Source organism: Cibotium barometz, chromosome 18 (assembly GCF_041138505.1).
Source record: "Cibotium barometz isolate CiBa-2024 chromosome 18, ASM4113850v1, whole genome shotgun sequence".
Lineage (NCBI taxonomy): Eukaryota > Viridiplantae > Streptophyta > Polypodiopsida > Cyatheales > Cibotiaceae > Cibotium > Cibotium barometz.
This window is the reverse complement of record NC_141063.1, coordinates 33,562,132-33,575,925: the sequence shown is the minus strand read 5'-3', so window position 1 is coordinate 33,575,925 and position 13,794 is coordinate 33,562,132. Positions and strand designations below refer to the sequence as shown.

General features: G+C 45.7%; 1 protein-coding gene across 1 annotated transcript in view; it reads left to right on the top strand.

The window, feature by feature from the left end:
* LOC147629227 (UDP-xylose transporter 3-like) overlaps nucleotides 1-13,794 on the top strand; it is a 39,036-nt gene that overhangs the window by 14,697 nt on the left and 10,545 nt on the right. The window contains exons 2-6 of the mRNA XM_086812486.1: nucleotides 6,488-6,672; nucleotides 6,932-6,999; nucleotides 7,641-7,773; nucleotides 7,901-8,062; nucleotides 8,150-8,422. Of these exons, the coding sequence (XP_086668612.1) occupies nucleotides 6,488-6,672; nucleotides 6,932-6,999; nucleotides 7,641-7,773; nucleotides 7,901-8,062; nucleotides 8,150-8,422 (821 nt within the window). The remainder of the gene's footprint in view (nucleotides 1-6,487; nucleotides 6,673-6,931; nucleotides 7,000-7,640; nucleotides 7,774-7,900; nucleotides 8,063-8,149; nucleotides 8,423-13,794) is intronic.

Genomic DNA, 13,794 nt, shown 5'->3' with positions numbered 1-13,794 from the left:
TCACAGCCGCAGCCAAGCTCCTTGTTTGAGATGCAGATGCGTGCATTGGAGATTTGACAACGAGAAGACGACGCCATGCGACGAGTGGAACACGAGTGTTACCTCAGAGCTTTGGACGCCAGATTGACACCGGCGGCGCCCTCGAATCATTTTCCCGAGAAAATGAATTTCAGTAAGTATAATGGTAAACTCGATCCCACTACTCTTTATTCATGGTTACATCAATTTGAAGCTTACTGTGCCGCAGTTAGGAAAACAGATATTGACAAAGTGATCTTAGCTAGTTGGTACTTGGAAGGTGAGGCCATTCCTTGGTGGACTCAGTGGGCTCATGCCCACACCAGAGCAGGTATGGCAGCTTATGTGTGGGACGAGTTCGTCCGCGACCTTAAGCAGCAGTTTCTACCGCCCCACTACCTTGAGCGACTCGAAGACGAGTTCAGGGGAGCACGTCAGAACGCGCAACCAGTCCTTCAGTTTGCCAATAAAATTTCGACCTTGTGTCTGCAATTAGGCTTATCTGATACGGACAAGAAAGGGCAGTTTTTGTATGGCCTGGACACGCAAATCCAATGGGAGGTGCGTATGTTTAGGCCAGCCACCTTTGAGGACGCACTCTCGCTTGCGCAGAGTGCAGAAATGAAACACAATGGTGGCAAGCCCAAGACTTCCCAGCCGGCTTCCCCCAAGGCTAACGCCTCGGGGGGCAAAAGCCAGAACCAGACGGGGTCTTCCCCAGGACAGAGCCCGGGAGCCTCTGGCTCCAAGAACTCGAACAATGCGTCTAAGCTTACTCCAGACCAAAAAGCGGAGGCAGGCAAGACAGGTGGCAAGTTGAGTGCTGAGGAGCTTTCTCAGTACAGGACGGAGGGTAGATGTTTCTTTTGTCACACAAAAGGACATACTTCTCGGGATTGTCCGAAGAAGCCTCCAAAGGCCGCCGCAGCCTCCACAGCTTCCGTGGTGAACACAGCTCCCACACAGACCCCAGCGGCTACCCCTAGTTCTTCAACCCCCGGTGCTTCAGTTGGAGCAATTATTAGCCGGGAGCTCGAAGATTAGTAGAAGGGTGCCCATGACCAGGAGTATGAGCGCAACGAATTGCTCAAGTCCTTTGGCTACATAGGTGGCCAGAGAGTCGTTGTCTTGTTTGACAGCGGCAGCACGGAGGATGTGATCACGGAACAGGCCGCTAGGCGTGCCCGTTTCGAGCTGACTCCGGTGGACAAACAAGTTGAGGGTTTTAGCACAGGTATGACAACGAGCGTCAAGTATGAAGCTCTAGGTGCTAAGTTAGTGATTCAGGGCATAGAGTTTGTGCGTGACTTTATGGTTGCCCCTCTTGTCGGAGCAGACATAATTTTGGGTATCCAGTGGTTTCACAAGTTTCTTCCTGATGTCAAGTGGGACAAGCACACGTTCCAGATCGATCGGAATGTGTCAAACACCCCGGTGACCATTAAGTGTGAACCAGGTATTCCAAACTTCCCGCTCATAAGCCACTTGCAGGCTAAGCGAGCAGTCAGGAAAGGCGCACAGTGTGCGATGATTTACATCCAGACAGCCCAGACGGTGGCCAGTGCTTCCGAGAAGTACTCGGTTCTCCATGAAAAGTTCCAGAAGATTTTTCTTCGGGACAGTCTCCCTCTCCAGCTCCCCCCGTCCAGACCGGAGGATCACAAGATTGACCTCCTCCCAAGCTCGGAACCCCCGAGCAAGTTTCCGTATCGCCTTTCTAAGGCAATGGAATCGGAGTTGGACCGCCAACTCCAAGAATTGTTGCAAGCTGGCTTCATCCGCCCCAGCGTGTCGCCATTTGCAGCACCGATCTTGTTTGTCAAGAAGAAAGATGGGTCTTCTCGGTTGTGTGTCGATTATCGTGCACTCAACAAGCTGACTATCAAGGGCAGATTCCCGATGCCTCGAATTGACTATATTCTCGAGAGGCTGAATGGAGCTAAGGTGTTCTCAAAACTGGATTTAAAGAGTGGGTACCACCAGGTACGGATTGTTGAGGGGGACATCCCCAAGACAGCTTTCCGTACAGAACGGGCCCACTATGAATTTGTGGTTATGCCATTTGGATTGACAAACGCCCCAGCTACATTTAACCGCATGATGATGCGTATTTTCCGGGAGTTGATTGGAGAGTGTGTTCATATTTCTGGACGATATACTCATATTTTCAGCTACAGTTGAGCAGCATGACATTGATGTGGAGAAAGTCCTTAAGTTGCTGGAAAGCAACGAGCTCTATGTCAATGAAAAGAAGTCAGAATTTTATCTGTTCCAGGTACATTACTTGGGATATATAATTAGTGCTGAAGGCATTCGACTTGATCCGGCTAAAGTGGCCGAGATTGTTAACTGGGAAGTACCTCAGACCGCTTATGACATTAGATCATTTGTGGGTATATGCCAGGCATATTCCACCCACATTGACAAGTTTTCTGATCTCTCGGCAGACCTCACCGATCTGCTAAAGGGAGTGAAAACAAGAAGGCAAAAGATTCGAATGACTCCACGAGCGTTGGAGGCATTCCAGAACCTCAAGGTGGCTCTATCAGAAGCGCGTTGTTTAGCCCTTGCCTCGTGGGACGAACCATTCCAAGTGGTCACCGATGCGAGTAACATCGCAATTGGAGGTGTATTGCAACAGAATGGTCATCCAGTAGCTTACATGTCTCGTAAGTTACTGCCCGCCGAGAAGAACTACTCAGTCTATGATCGTGAATTCCTAGCAGTTATACAGGCCTTGAAACATTGGAAACATTTCCTGTATGGCCGTGACTTCGAGGTTCGCACTGACCATCAGGCATTGCGCTGGATTCAGACGATGCCAAGTGCACAGTGGAGTGATCGACAACACCGCTGGAGTCGGATATTCCAGCAGTTCGGTGGTATGATTGAGTACCTTCCAGGAAAGGCCAATCCAGTGGCCGATGCTTTGAGCAGGAAGGGACAAGTATCTGCGATTCAGACCACTAGACTTGACCTTGTTGGTACAGGACTAGAAGACATGAAGCACACGTACGCGGATTCCGAGGAATTCGGTACACAGTGGGAACAGGCATTGGATGCCACAGGACCATGCCATTTTCTGATACGCGATGGTTGGCTTTTCTACAAAGGCCGACTATGTGTCATGAAATCATTCCGGGCAGCTCTTCTCCATGATGCCCATGACGCCATTACAGGTGGTCATAGGGGCATGAATTCGACTCTGGAGAAATTAGAACGGCAATACTATTGGCCAAAGATGAGGCGTGATGTGTTTACATATGTACAACGCTGTGACATTTGTCAAAAGGTGAAAGCTCCTCGTGGAAAGAAGATAGGGTTGTTACAGCCTTTGCCGATTCCTGAGGGTCCTTTCCAGGACATTTCGATGGACTTTCTCACAAATCTGCCTCCCAGTCCGAGTAAGCGTAATACACAGTGTTTAACTATTGTTGATAGGTTCAGCAAATTTGTTATGCTTATTCCTTGCAGGGCCAATGTGACCGCCGAGGATGTTGCCCAGCTATTCATTCGGCATTGGTACCCGATTGGCGGGATTCCTAGGACCATAGTGTCAGACCGAGATGCCAAGTTTACTAGTCATTTTTGGAGGGCATTGTTTGATAATTTTGGTACTAAGTTGAATTTTTCTAGTGCATTCCACCCACAGACTGATGGCCAGACAGAGATATACAACCAGTTGGCCTTTGATGTGCTGAAGTGGTATGTCCACGATCAGCAAGGTAAGTGGGAATCGTTTTTGCCTTTAGTTCAAGCTGTTTTGAATGACTCTTTTTCTTCAGCTATTGGCAGGACTCCATATGAGGCAGCGTTTGGAAGGCCTTTCCAGTCGTTGTTAACCAGGACTTCGTCTTCAGTACCGGAGGCGAACAGAGTGACGGAGTCTTACCAGGAGATCCTAGAGTCCGTTAAAGACAGATTGGCTAAAGCGCAAGAGGCCTACATTGACAGGCCAATAAAGACCGAAGGGACATGAAGTTTTCGGAAGGGGATTGGGTGTATCTTCGGATTATGAAGCAAAGATTGAAGCAGGTGGGCAAGCGATGCCCAAAGTTGTCTTTCAGGAGCTTCGGACCATTTCCCATCCGGAAAAAGATTAATGAGGTGTCTATGCAGTTAAAGCTACCTCCGAGTTGGACTATGCACGATGTATTTCATGTCAGTTGGTTAAAGCCATATGCAGGTCCACCCCCTTCAGAGGTCAAAGACGAAGCGCAACCAGACATTATTGATGAAGCAGAAGTAATGGTTCCAGAACAGATCCTTCTGCACCGTTTCAAGCATGGCTCAGGCCGAAGACTACGACAGTTTCTCACGAAGTTTCAGGACCGAGGAACTCATGAAGCGGTATGGCTCGACAAAGAATTTTTCGAAGACTATCCGGCATTATTGACGGATTATTTGGAGGCTATGCAGCTTCCGTTAAGTTAAGCAGAAGGGGATGTCACGTGCATCCCGCACTTGGATGCCACGTAGACATTTCTGTACAGAAGGTGCAGGACCTGGGATGGTGAACTGGTCCCATGTGAGCCCAGTCCGGGACGAGTCAGCCAGGGATCCATCTCAGTCGTCCGAGGTCAGGTGTGCATTGTCCTCCACATGAGTCCAAGGTCAGGTGTGCACTGTCCTGCACATGAAGCAGTGCCAGTCCGCGCTGTGAGTCTCCCTCTGGAATGATGTCAGATGTTTTGTGTATCTGGTTTGCAACTGGATGCCAGACCTCTGTAGGCATGTAGGTTTGCATGTAGAGATGGGGCCAGCCATAGGGCTACCCCAGTGCGAAGAGTTGCACCCTTAGTGTGGGCATGGGGGAGGTGTAGAACCACCCCCAAGGGGCCAGGAGGGCCCAAGCTGTGCCCACCAGCCATGGCGTGGGCTGGAAGGGCTGTCGGCCAGCTTTCATGCTGCTGGACAGGCAGCCGACAGGGCTAATACCCCTACCCAGCAGGTCGGCCAGGTGTAGGGGGCAGTCCCACACCTCTGCGCAGAATGCCCAGCAGCCAGGAGCTGTCCGAGAAAGCATGCGCAGAATGGCCAGCATTTATTATAGTGTGAAAGCATTTTATTGAATAAGACCCAGTCGTGGAGCTTTATGAAGCTGGCCGACTGGATGCAAAATGGAGTATAAATACTCCAGCCTAGAATCATTGAAGTCATCTCATAATTCACCAAGTGCTCCAAGCAAACAAGGGCCAGGACAGCCAAGAAGTTGCTAACGCAAAGGGGTGAAGGACTGAAGGTCAAGGGCAGGATTTTCCAGCCAAGAAAAGGTCAAGTTTCAGTATTTGTTTTCAGATTTACATCATTCTAATAAAGCAAATACACCATCCGTGGTGGGGGCCCTACAGAGGGTAATTGGGACCCAATACTGTGTCCTCTCCATCTCCCCCTTCTCTCTCTATTTTCTGCACATCTCCTTTCAGTTTGTGCGTTAATTCCGTCGCGAAAAGAGTGCTGATTTCTGAGTTTTGAAGTACCGATCCTTCTCCGAAGCTTCCGCATATTACATGAACAATGAACTGTAGCATGGTAAACACAAACCCTGATGAGAGGGGGGCTTCCCTGTTGCTGATGATGATGATGGCACTTGCTGAAGTAAGCTCATGGTATGTCGGGGAACCACGGGCTACTCTGTCTTTGAGCTCACTACCTAGTGCATGCCTGGACTTCACAGTGACTCTCATTCCTAGCCCCCTATTTATAGTGTCCTATGGACTGGTTGGGTGGCTTTTAGGGTTGGTTGGCTGCCAGCCCTACTTTATTAAAACATATAAATAATAATAAGAATTAACCAATTTAGTTGTTGTTGGCGTATGTGGTAGATTTCGTGATGAGCTAAGTGATGGTACTTGACTGGTCTGTTGCTGGTAGATACAGTTACTCTTGTAGGAGTTCAGTTTATGGAAAAGCTTCTCCTTGTGTCAACTGCTTGGTCTCCTTATGTAGTTTTCCTTGGACTTTTGACTTGCATGTGTAGGAGGGTCATGCATACTTAATGCATGAGGCGGTTTTTCTCTGAGTTTAGGTGTAGGTCTCTTGCGGTGAGTAGAATAGTCATGACTCATGTGTGCTGACTTTTAGATTTAGATTACCTTATGGTGCGTACAAGGGTGAATGCACATTTCAATGTTTTCAAACCAGCTAGTGTTTCCAAGAGAATCTCTTTAATATTTTTCATTGCATGGTTGTTAGTGGTCATTAAAGATATTGGTTGTATGTGCACCTGTTTCATTGTCTAGATACATGGCTATTGAGACTTTTGTTTCAGTTTTCGGGAATGGGTGTTATGGAATGACACGTTATATTTTTTTTTCTAAGGCATGATGGAAAGATTGTTTGGGATGCTCGTTTTTTAGCATCAGATCAAACACTTAATCTAAATTCCATCTGTTTTGTGCAAAGCATTTTATTATCTTTTTTGTGGACTTAAAAAATGCTAATACTTGATGATTTTGATTGTGTGCAGCGACGACACTCACTAGCTGGCACCTGCTGGTGACATTTTGCTCTTTACATGTTGCTCAAATGTTAAAGTTGTTTGAGCACAAACCATTTGACCCACGAACAGTGATGGGGTTTGGAGTCTTGAATGGAATCTCAATTGGACTGTTGAACCTTTGCTTGGGTTTCAATTCTGTAGGTTTCTATCAGGTGTGTAATATAGCCGGGATAAATAATCCTCGGCAAAGTTAGTGCCTTTTACATTCTGTAGGTTTCTGTACACCAGAACACTGTACGTTCATCATAAGTAGACAGTTTTTTGTTCCAGACAGAGCCTTCTTTTGAGTGCTTTCTCACATGCCTTAGTGTTAGAGGGTTGATAAAAAAGCTGAACTCTACAGAGCTTGCTTGTTCTCTAGGAAATGGACAACTATTGTAAATGGATATGTTGTGTTAATTCTACATGCAGATGACAAAGTTGGCAATCATTCCTTGCACTGTTCTACTTGAGACACTCTTTCTAAGGAAAGTGTTCAGGTTAGTTATTCTCCACAATTTTAAAAAACATGCTAATTTTTTGCATAGGGCCTTTTTCAAATGGTAGAATGAGCGAATTAGTTTTCTTATAGTTTATTTAATCTTAGTAGATAGCTTCCCTATTTTGCTTATTGGCTATTCCACCCCTTCCTCTTTTAAACCCCCTCCTCCCATTTCCCTCCCCCTTGCTCTACAAATGCATCTTATTAAATGTGTGTCAATATTTTGAAACTCACAGATGAATGCATGCTTTTTTCTGGATATTTGTGGTAGAATGATTTATCAGCTCTATCATACATATGTCTTACAAATCACACACATCAGTGTCAAAACAAGTTTTTTTTGCCTCTCTGGATTAGTGCATTGTGTGAGAAATCACATTGCATCAAAATGGCTGGATAACACTTGTTTGAGTTTGTGCAGTTTTTTGCCCTATTTTCAATATTTTAGGGTACCTGATGCATCCGAAAGTTTGACTGTCTGATGTTCATGCCAATGTGGGAAGCTTGTCCCTTTCTTTTTCATGTTGTCTTGACATCCTGTCTATTCTTGGATCATATGTGACATCTTTGGGTAGTTTGTAGACGTTGATAAATTTTTTTCTTATTTCTATTTTTCCTGATGAACTCTTCATGTTGTAGCGGACAAATCCAGTCATCACTTTTCATACTCCTCCTTGGGGTAGGCATTGCTACGGTCACAGATCTGCAGCTCAATTTCCTGGGATCAATACTGTCTCTTCTTGCAATCATAACCACCTGCGTTGCTCAGATAGTATCCTTTGTGCTTAAGCCATAGGTGCCATTGATTTTGTTCTATCCTCTTTTTCTTTTTTTGTGTGGAGCTGGCTGTGTTGTTGTACGTGACCAGTTGAACTGTACCTTAACTATTGCAATTTTAGATGACTAACACGATACAGAAGAAGTTCAAAGTATCTTCCACCCAACTGCTGTATCAATCATGCCCATACCAAGCGACAACTTTGTTTATCACAGGCCCTTTTCTCGATGGCTTCCTGACAAAGAAGAATGTCTTTGCTTTTACTTACACTACTCCTGTCCTGGTAATACTTTGCTATTTCAATTTTATACACTTAGTTTCTCAGCCTATGCCAACTAGGCTACTGACCCTAGTGTTCTGTTGCTTACAGTGCTTCATTGTCCTGTCCTGTTTGATATCGGTCTCTGTAAACTTCAGTACATTTCTTGTCATTGGGAAGACTTCTCCGGTTACTTATCAGGTTTTGGGACATCTAAAAACCTGCCTTGTTCTGGCGTTTGGTTACATTCTGCTGCAAAACCCGTTTAGCTGGCAGAATATATTTGGGATCGGCATCGCCGTGGTTGGCATGGGCTTGTACTCCTATATATCTGTTAAAGAGAGCCAGCAAAAAGCCAATGAAGCTGTTTCTCAACTACCACAGGTGATGCTCCAATTGTTTTTTCTTTTATGGTTTACAGAGTAATATTTTTCACCAGAATGTCCAATGTGAGTTTATGTAATCAAGCTCTGATGTGGCTGTCAGTTCCATGAATACAGAAAGTACTGCATTTACTTAGCTGTCTTTTAAGCTCGGTTGACGTGAAAATATTTCAATACTAAAGTCTACATCACAAATCTAGACTTGACGTTGTTTAATGAAACAATGAGGTGTCATACAAGTTCAAGCATTTTCTTGTGCTTTCAGATATGAATAGTACATGCTTGTAGATAGTGAATGTGCACAGGTGCATGTGCATGCTGTTTTTTACTCACTTGAGTGCTAGTCTGCCAGAGTTTTCTATCAAACAATAACATTGCAGTTAATGGGCCACTATTTTAATATACTTTAAAGACAGGCACAACTGAAATTGGTTTTTTACATAGTAAGTATAATGATGGCAAGTCTGTCATGCAGTGTGTGTCAAGTATCTATGCTTACCCTGGTGTAAATCCTGAGAACTCAAGGTCAATCATACAATGATTGTCTGGGAAATACAAAGTGATCAACAAATAGATGGAGATTGCTGATGCTCCTCAATTGCTGGCTGTCTCCTGCAGATTCTTGCTTTTGGATGCATGCTTGGCCCTTGCTTTGGCTGCTTGATTGCTGTGTAGGCTGAATACGTGATGATGACGAAGTGGGGAGGGGCCATGGGGCCATTTAAACTCCTTTATTCTGGTTTGCCTGCTTGACCAGGTCCATGACCCCTTTCTATGTGCCCTGACCAGCCATTTCTGCTGCCCGACCAGGCCTTCTGCTGCCCGACCAGCCCCCACCAGCTCTGTCCTGCCTGTCCACCCACACTGTTGCCCTGTCCTGTGTCCCCATCGGCTTACGCCATGGCCCTTTCTGCCCTGTCTGGCACCCGCGCGATGGTCTGCAGGTTCATACCAGTGTGCATAGAGCCTTTGTAAGATATCAAGTCATTTACAAACTGCTATGTATTTCTGTGCACCTTGCCTTGACCTACTGTCTGAATTGCCTTAATGAATGTCTCACATCGTGGGTGTGCGTGCGCGTGATTCTATTTTTGTGCACCTTTCCAGGATGGGACGTGTGGCTCCTGAGAAAGGTTTGATAACCAGCTGGCTGAGATTGGGATTCTGCCTCTGGTCTTGCTTCCTGAGTGCACTAGGAGGCTCATGGCTCTCGGTCAGAAAGAGTCATTATGATGCAATGAAGTGGGCCTGACAACCTTGTAGAGCGGAAATGGCAGGGATTGCACATGTCATAGAAGGTGATGGTCTAGGAATAGCATTGCCATCAAAGGCAATGACAGAGAAAATGTATTTGTCACAAGAGGCAAAGACAGAAAGGCTACTTGACAATTGTAGCAATCTCACATGTTATAAGAGTCTAATATAAAAGCTACGTGGCAATGGCAGGGAACTAGCATGTCATAACAGGGTAAGATGGGTGGCAATGGTAGGGTGACATAACAGGATATAGGCTAAAATCGTGGAGTAGTGTGCAATTATACACTCTAGAGTCTAGACAATCTGCACTGTTGGTGGCTTTGCTTTGCAGCATATCTCAAGCTTTAATTCATGGGACTCTCCCCTGCTTAACAATGTTCTGCACGAGATGGACCTCACAGTGTCTGCAGTGGTCGAAGACCCACTGCATTACCATGGCTGAAAAGTGCAAGACGTATGTCATGTAACTAAGTTGGCATATAATAGATGAGGTTAGACCAGTGCTTAAAAACTAAACATGTTGCAAGGGTTATGTAAGTTAATGAGTTTAGAGTAAAGTGAGCTAAACTTAAGGACACTGTCACCTAGGGTCTATATAAGTGAAACACAGGATTATAAATGGGTATCAGCTTCTGCAGCGAGCCTCGAAGGATGGGTTGGTTGAGGGATTACCGACCATCAAGGCTCCGTCTTCTGCTTGTTCCTGTTGTTTACAGGGGAAGCAACACTGAGCCGCCTTTATGAAGGAGGCGACACACAGATCTTCGACATCACTTGCTCTCATTCATGCATACTTATGTGGTCCTATGAGTACCGCGTCTTTGAGTAAGGCGTACATGCTCGTGATGGTGGATGATTTTACCAAATATACTTGGGTTTTCTTTCTGAAGACCAAGGATGAGACTTTTCATCACTTCTGTGATTGGAAAGCTGAGGTGGAAAAAGAGACCGGTCACTCGGTCAAGGCTCTCAGGACCGATGGAGGGGGTGAGTTCACACCCCAGGAGTTTCAGCAATACTGCAAGACACATGGCATTCGGAGACAGCTCACTACATCATATACTCCATCACAGAATGGAGTTGCCGAGAGGAAGAATAGGACCATTATGGAGATGGCCCGTGCTATGCTTGAGCATTCTTCATTACCTCGACGTTTCTGGGCTGAGGCGGCTTCCACAGATGTCTACATTCAGAATAGGTCTCCTACTGTTGCTCTTCCCGACAAAGCTCCATATGAGGCTTTCCATGGTGATAAGCCCTCCGTTGTTCATTTCCGGATATTTGGGTGTACGGCGTATGTTCATGTGCCTAGGGAGCACCGCTCCAAGTTGGACTCGAAGTCTCAGCGCATGACTTTTCTCGGATACAGCACTGTGTCCAAGGCATATCGTCTTTATGATCCTCAGGCCGGTAAAGTTGTTGTGAGTCGTGATGTGGTGTTTGACGAGACTCCTACATCTTCAGAGGGGGGTGGTGAGCTTCTTGAAAGGGAGATAGAATTAGGGTTTCATGTGAGAGACATACACAGAGAGAAGAAGGAGAGAGAAAGAGTTGTGGGGATAAGTCAACTCACCAAGTGTGAGTGTGTGACTCCCCTATCACACATGTATATTTGCACTAGTACACATAGTGCACTTAATACATTAAAAGTACTAAGTGTACTATGTACTATAACTTATGGGCTTGTACACACTATAAGGGTGGGCATAATGCCTTTACCCCAACAACCTCCCACTTAAAGGCAAAGTGCCCTTAAATGAAGGAAAAGAAAAATCAGCATGTACATGATAATATACAAGGCCATATCAAGGCTGAAACTGGCCTCATCCAATGCCCATCAAGTGTCTGCAACGAGCAAACCGCTCCGGAGGCAAACTCTTTGTCAACAGATCAGCCGGGTTGTCATCCGTATGAATCTTAACAAGCTGAATTTGCTTGTTCTCTATCACCTCTCTGATGAAGTGATACTTCACATCCACATGCTTCGTCTTTGCATGAAAGACAGGGTTCTTTGCCAACTGGATGGCACTCTGACTGTCACAATGCAACAATGGAATATCCCCTGTATAGCCCAAATCAACCACTAACCGAGATAGCCATAATGTCTCCTTGCAAGCCTCTGTGGCTGCAATATACTCGGCCTCTGTAGTGGATAAGGCAGTGCACTTCTGCATCCTGGATATCCATGACACAGCACCTCCTGTGAATGTAAACACATAACCGGTAGTAGACTTCCGGTTATCTGGATGACCGGTATAATCCGAATCCGTGTAACCATGCACTAATGCATCCTGTTTGCCAAAGCAAATGCACATATCCTGTGTGCCCTTCAGGTATCTCATGACACCTTTCACTGCTTCCCAATGCTTCTTGCCAGGGTTGGCCATGTATCTAGAAACCACTCCCACTGCAAATGCAATGTCCGGCCTAGTAGCAACCATGGCATACATGAGACTGCCACAAGCTGAAGCATACGGAATCTTGGCCATATCAACCCTGTCACTATCTGACTGTGGGCTGTCCATAGCACTGAGTTTCACATATGGAGGCAAAGGAGTACTAGTTTTCTTCCCCCCATCCATATTGAAACTCTGCAAAACTTTGCCAATGTATTCCTTCTGAGACAAATACAACACATGCTGATTTCTGTCTCGAAGTATCCGCATACCCAAAATGTGATTTGCATCACCCAAATCCTTCATATCAAAGGTTTGCTGCAGCCTCTTCTTCAAGGCATCCATCTCTTTACGAGATTTCCCGGCAATCAACATATCATCAACATACAAGATGAGGATCAATAGACTGCCATCCAAAGCTTTCTTGGTGTATAAGCAGTGATCTATGTCACTTCTCCTGAAATTCTGGGATTTCATGAATGTATCAAATTTATGATACCATTTCCTTGGTGCCTGTTTGAGCCCATAAAGACTCTTTTTCAGCTTGCATACAAGCTTCTCCTTTCCATTTACTGCATAACCCTCTGGCTGTTGCATATATATCTCCTCATGGAGATCACCGTGAAGAAAAGTAGTCTTCACATCCATCTGAATCAAATCCAGATCATCATGAGCAACCAAAGCTAATACAGCTCTAAGTGTGGTCATTTTGACCACTGGAGAGAAGATCTCATCAAAGTCCACACCATATTCCTGCTTGAAGCCCTTAGCCACTAACCTGGCTTTGTATCTTGGCTTTGCATCAGGTGCAACTTTGAGCCTGTAAACCCACTTGCATGGCAAAACCTTCTTGCCTGTAGGCAAATGCACCAACTTCCATGTTCCATTTTTGTGCAGAGAATCCATCTCTGACTTCATAGCACTCTCCCAAAGAGCCTTGTCTGCCCTCTGTAAAGCCTCCTTATAACATGAGGGCTCCCCACAGTCAGTGAGCATCAAGTAGTCAACCCCTGGAACAAACTTGTCAGGGGCTCTGGAGGGTCTTGTGGACCTCCGTACCCAATGACCATCATTTGCAGGTTTCTGTCCAGCCTGCATATCACCTATTGGTGGCTCCTATTCCATGCCATAAGGCTGAAATATCATGCCCGGTATCTCCTCTAATTGTGGGATATCCATAGGGATATCTTCTGCCATCTCTGGCTGTCCATTTGGACCATTTTCAGCACCATTTAAGGGCTGGTTTTGCTGCTGTAATGGCTGATTTACAGCCCTTGGTTGTTGTCCATGATGTCCATCATCATCAAAGATGACTCTGCCAGGCTCCTGTTGCCTTGCAGGCTCCTTATACATGCTTGTTTCATAAAAAATGGCATCATTGCTGCGTATAATCTTTCTATTCACTGGATCCCAAAGTCTATACCCCATTTCACCTCTGTCACCATATCCTAGGAATATGCATTTGTGAGACTTAGGATCAAGTTTGGTGCGCATTTCCGTGCGTATGTGCACGTATGCAACGCAACCAAACACTCTCAAGTGCTTGTATGACGGAGGCTTCCCTGTCCATACTTCCTTTGGCACTTTCCCACCAAGCCTCGTGTTAGGTGACCTGTTTATAAGATGAACGGCTGTCATAACAGCTTCAGCCCAAAAACCATGAGGTAACGCAGCATGTGACAACATAGAACGGACCTTCTCGTGAATGGTCATGTTCATC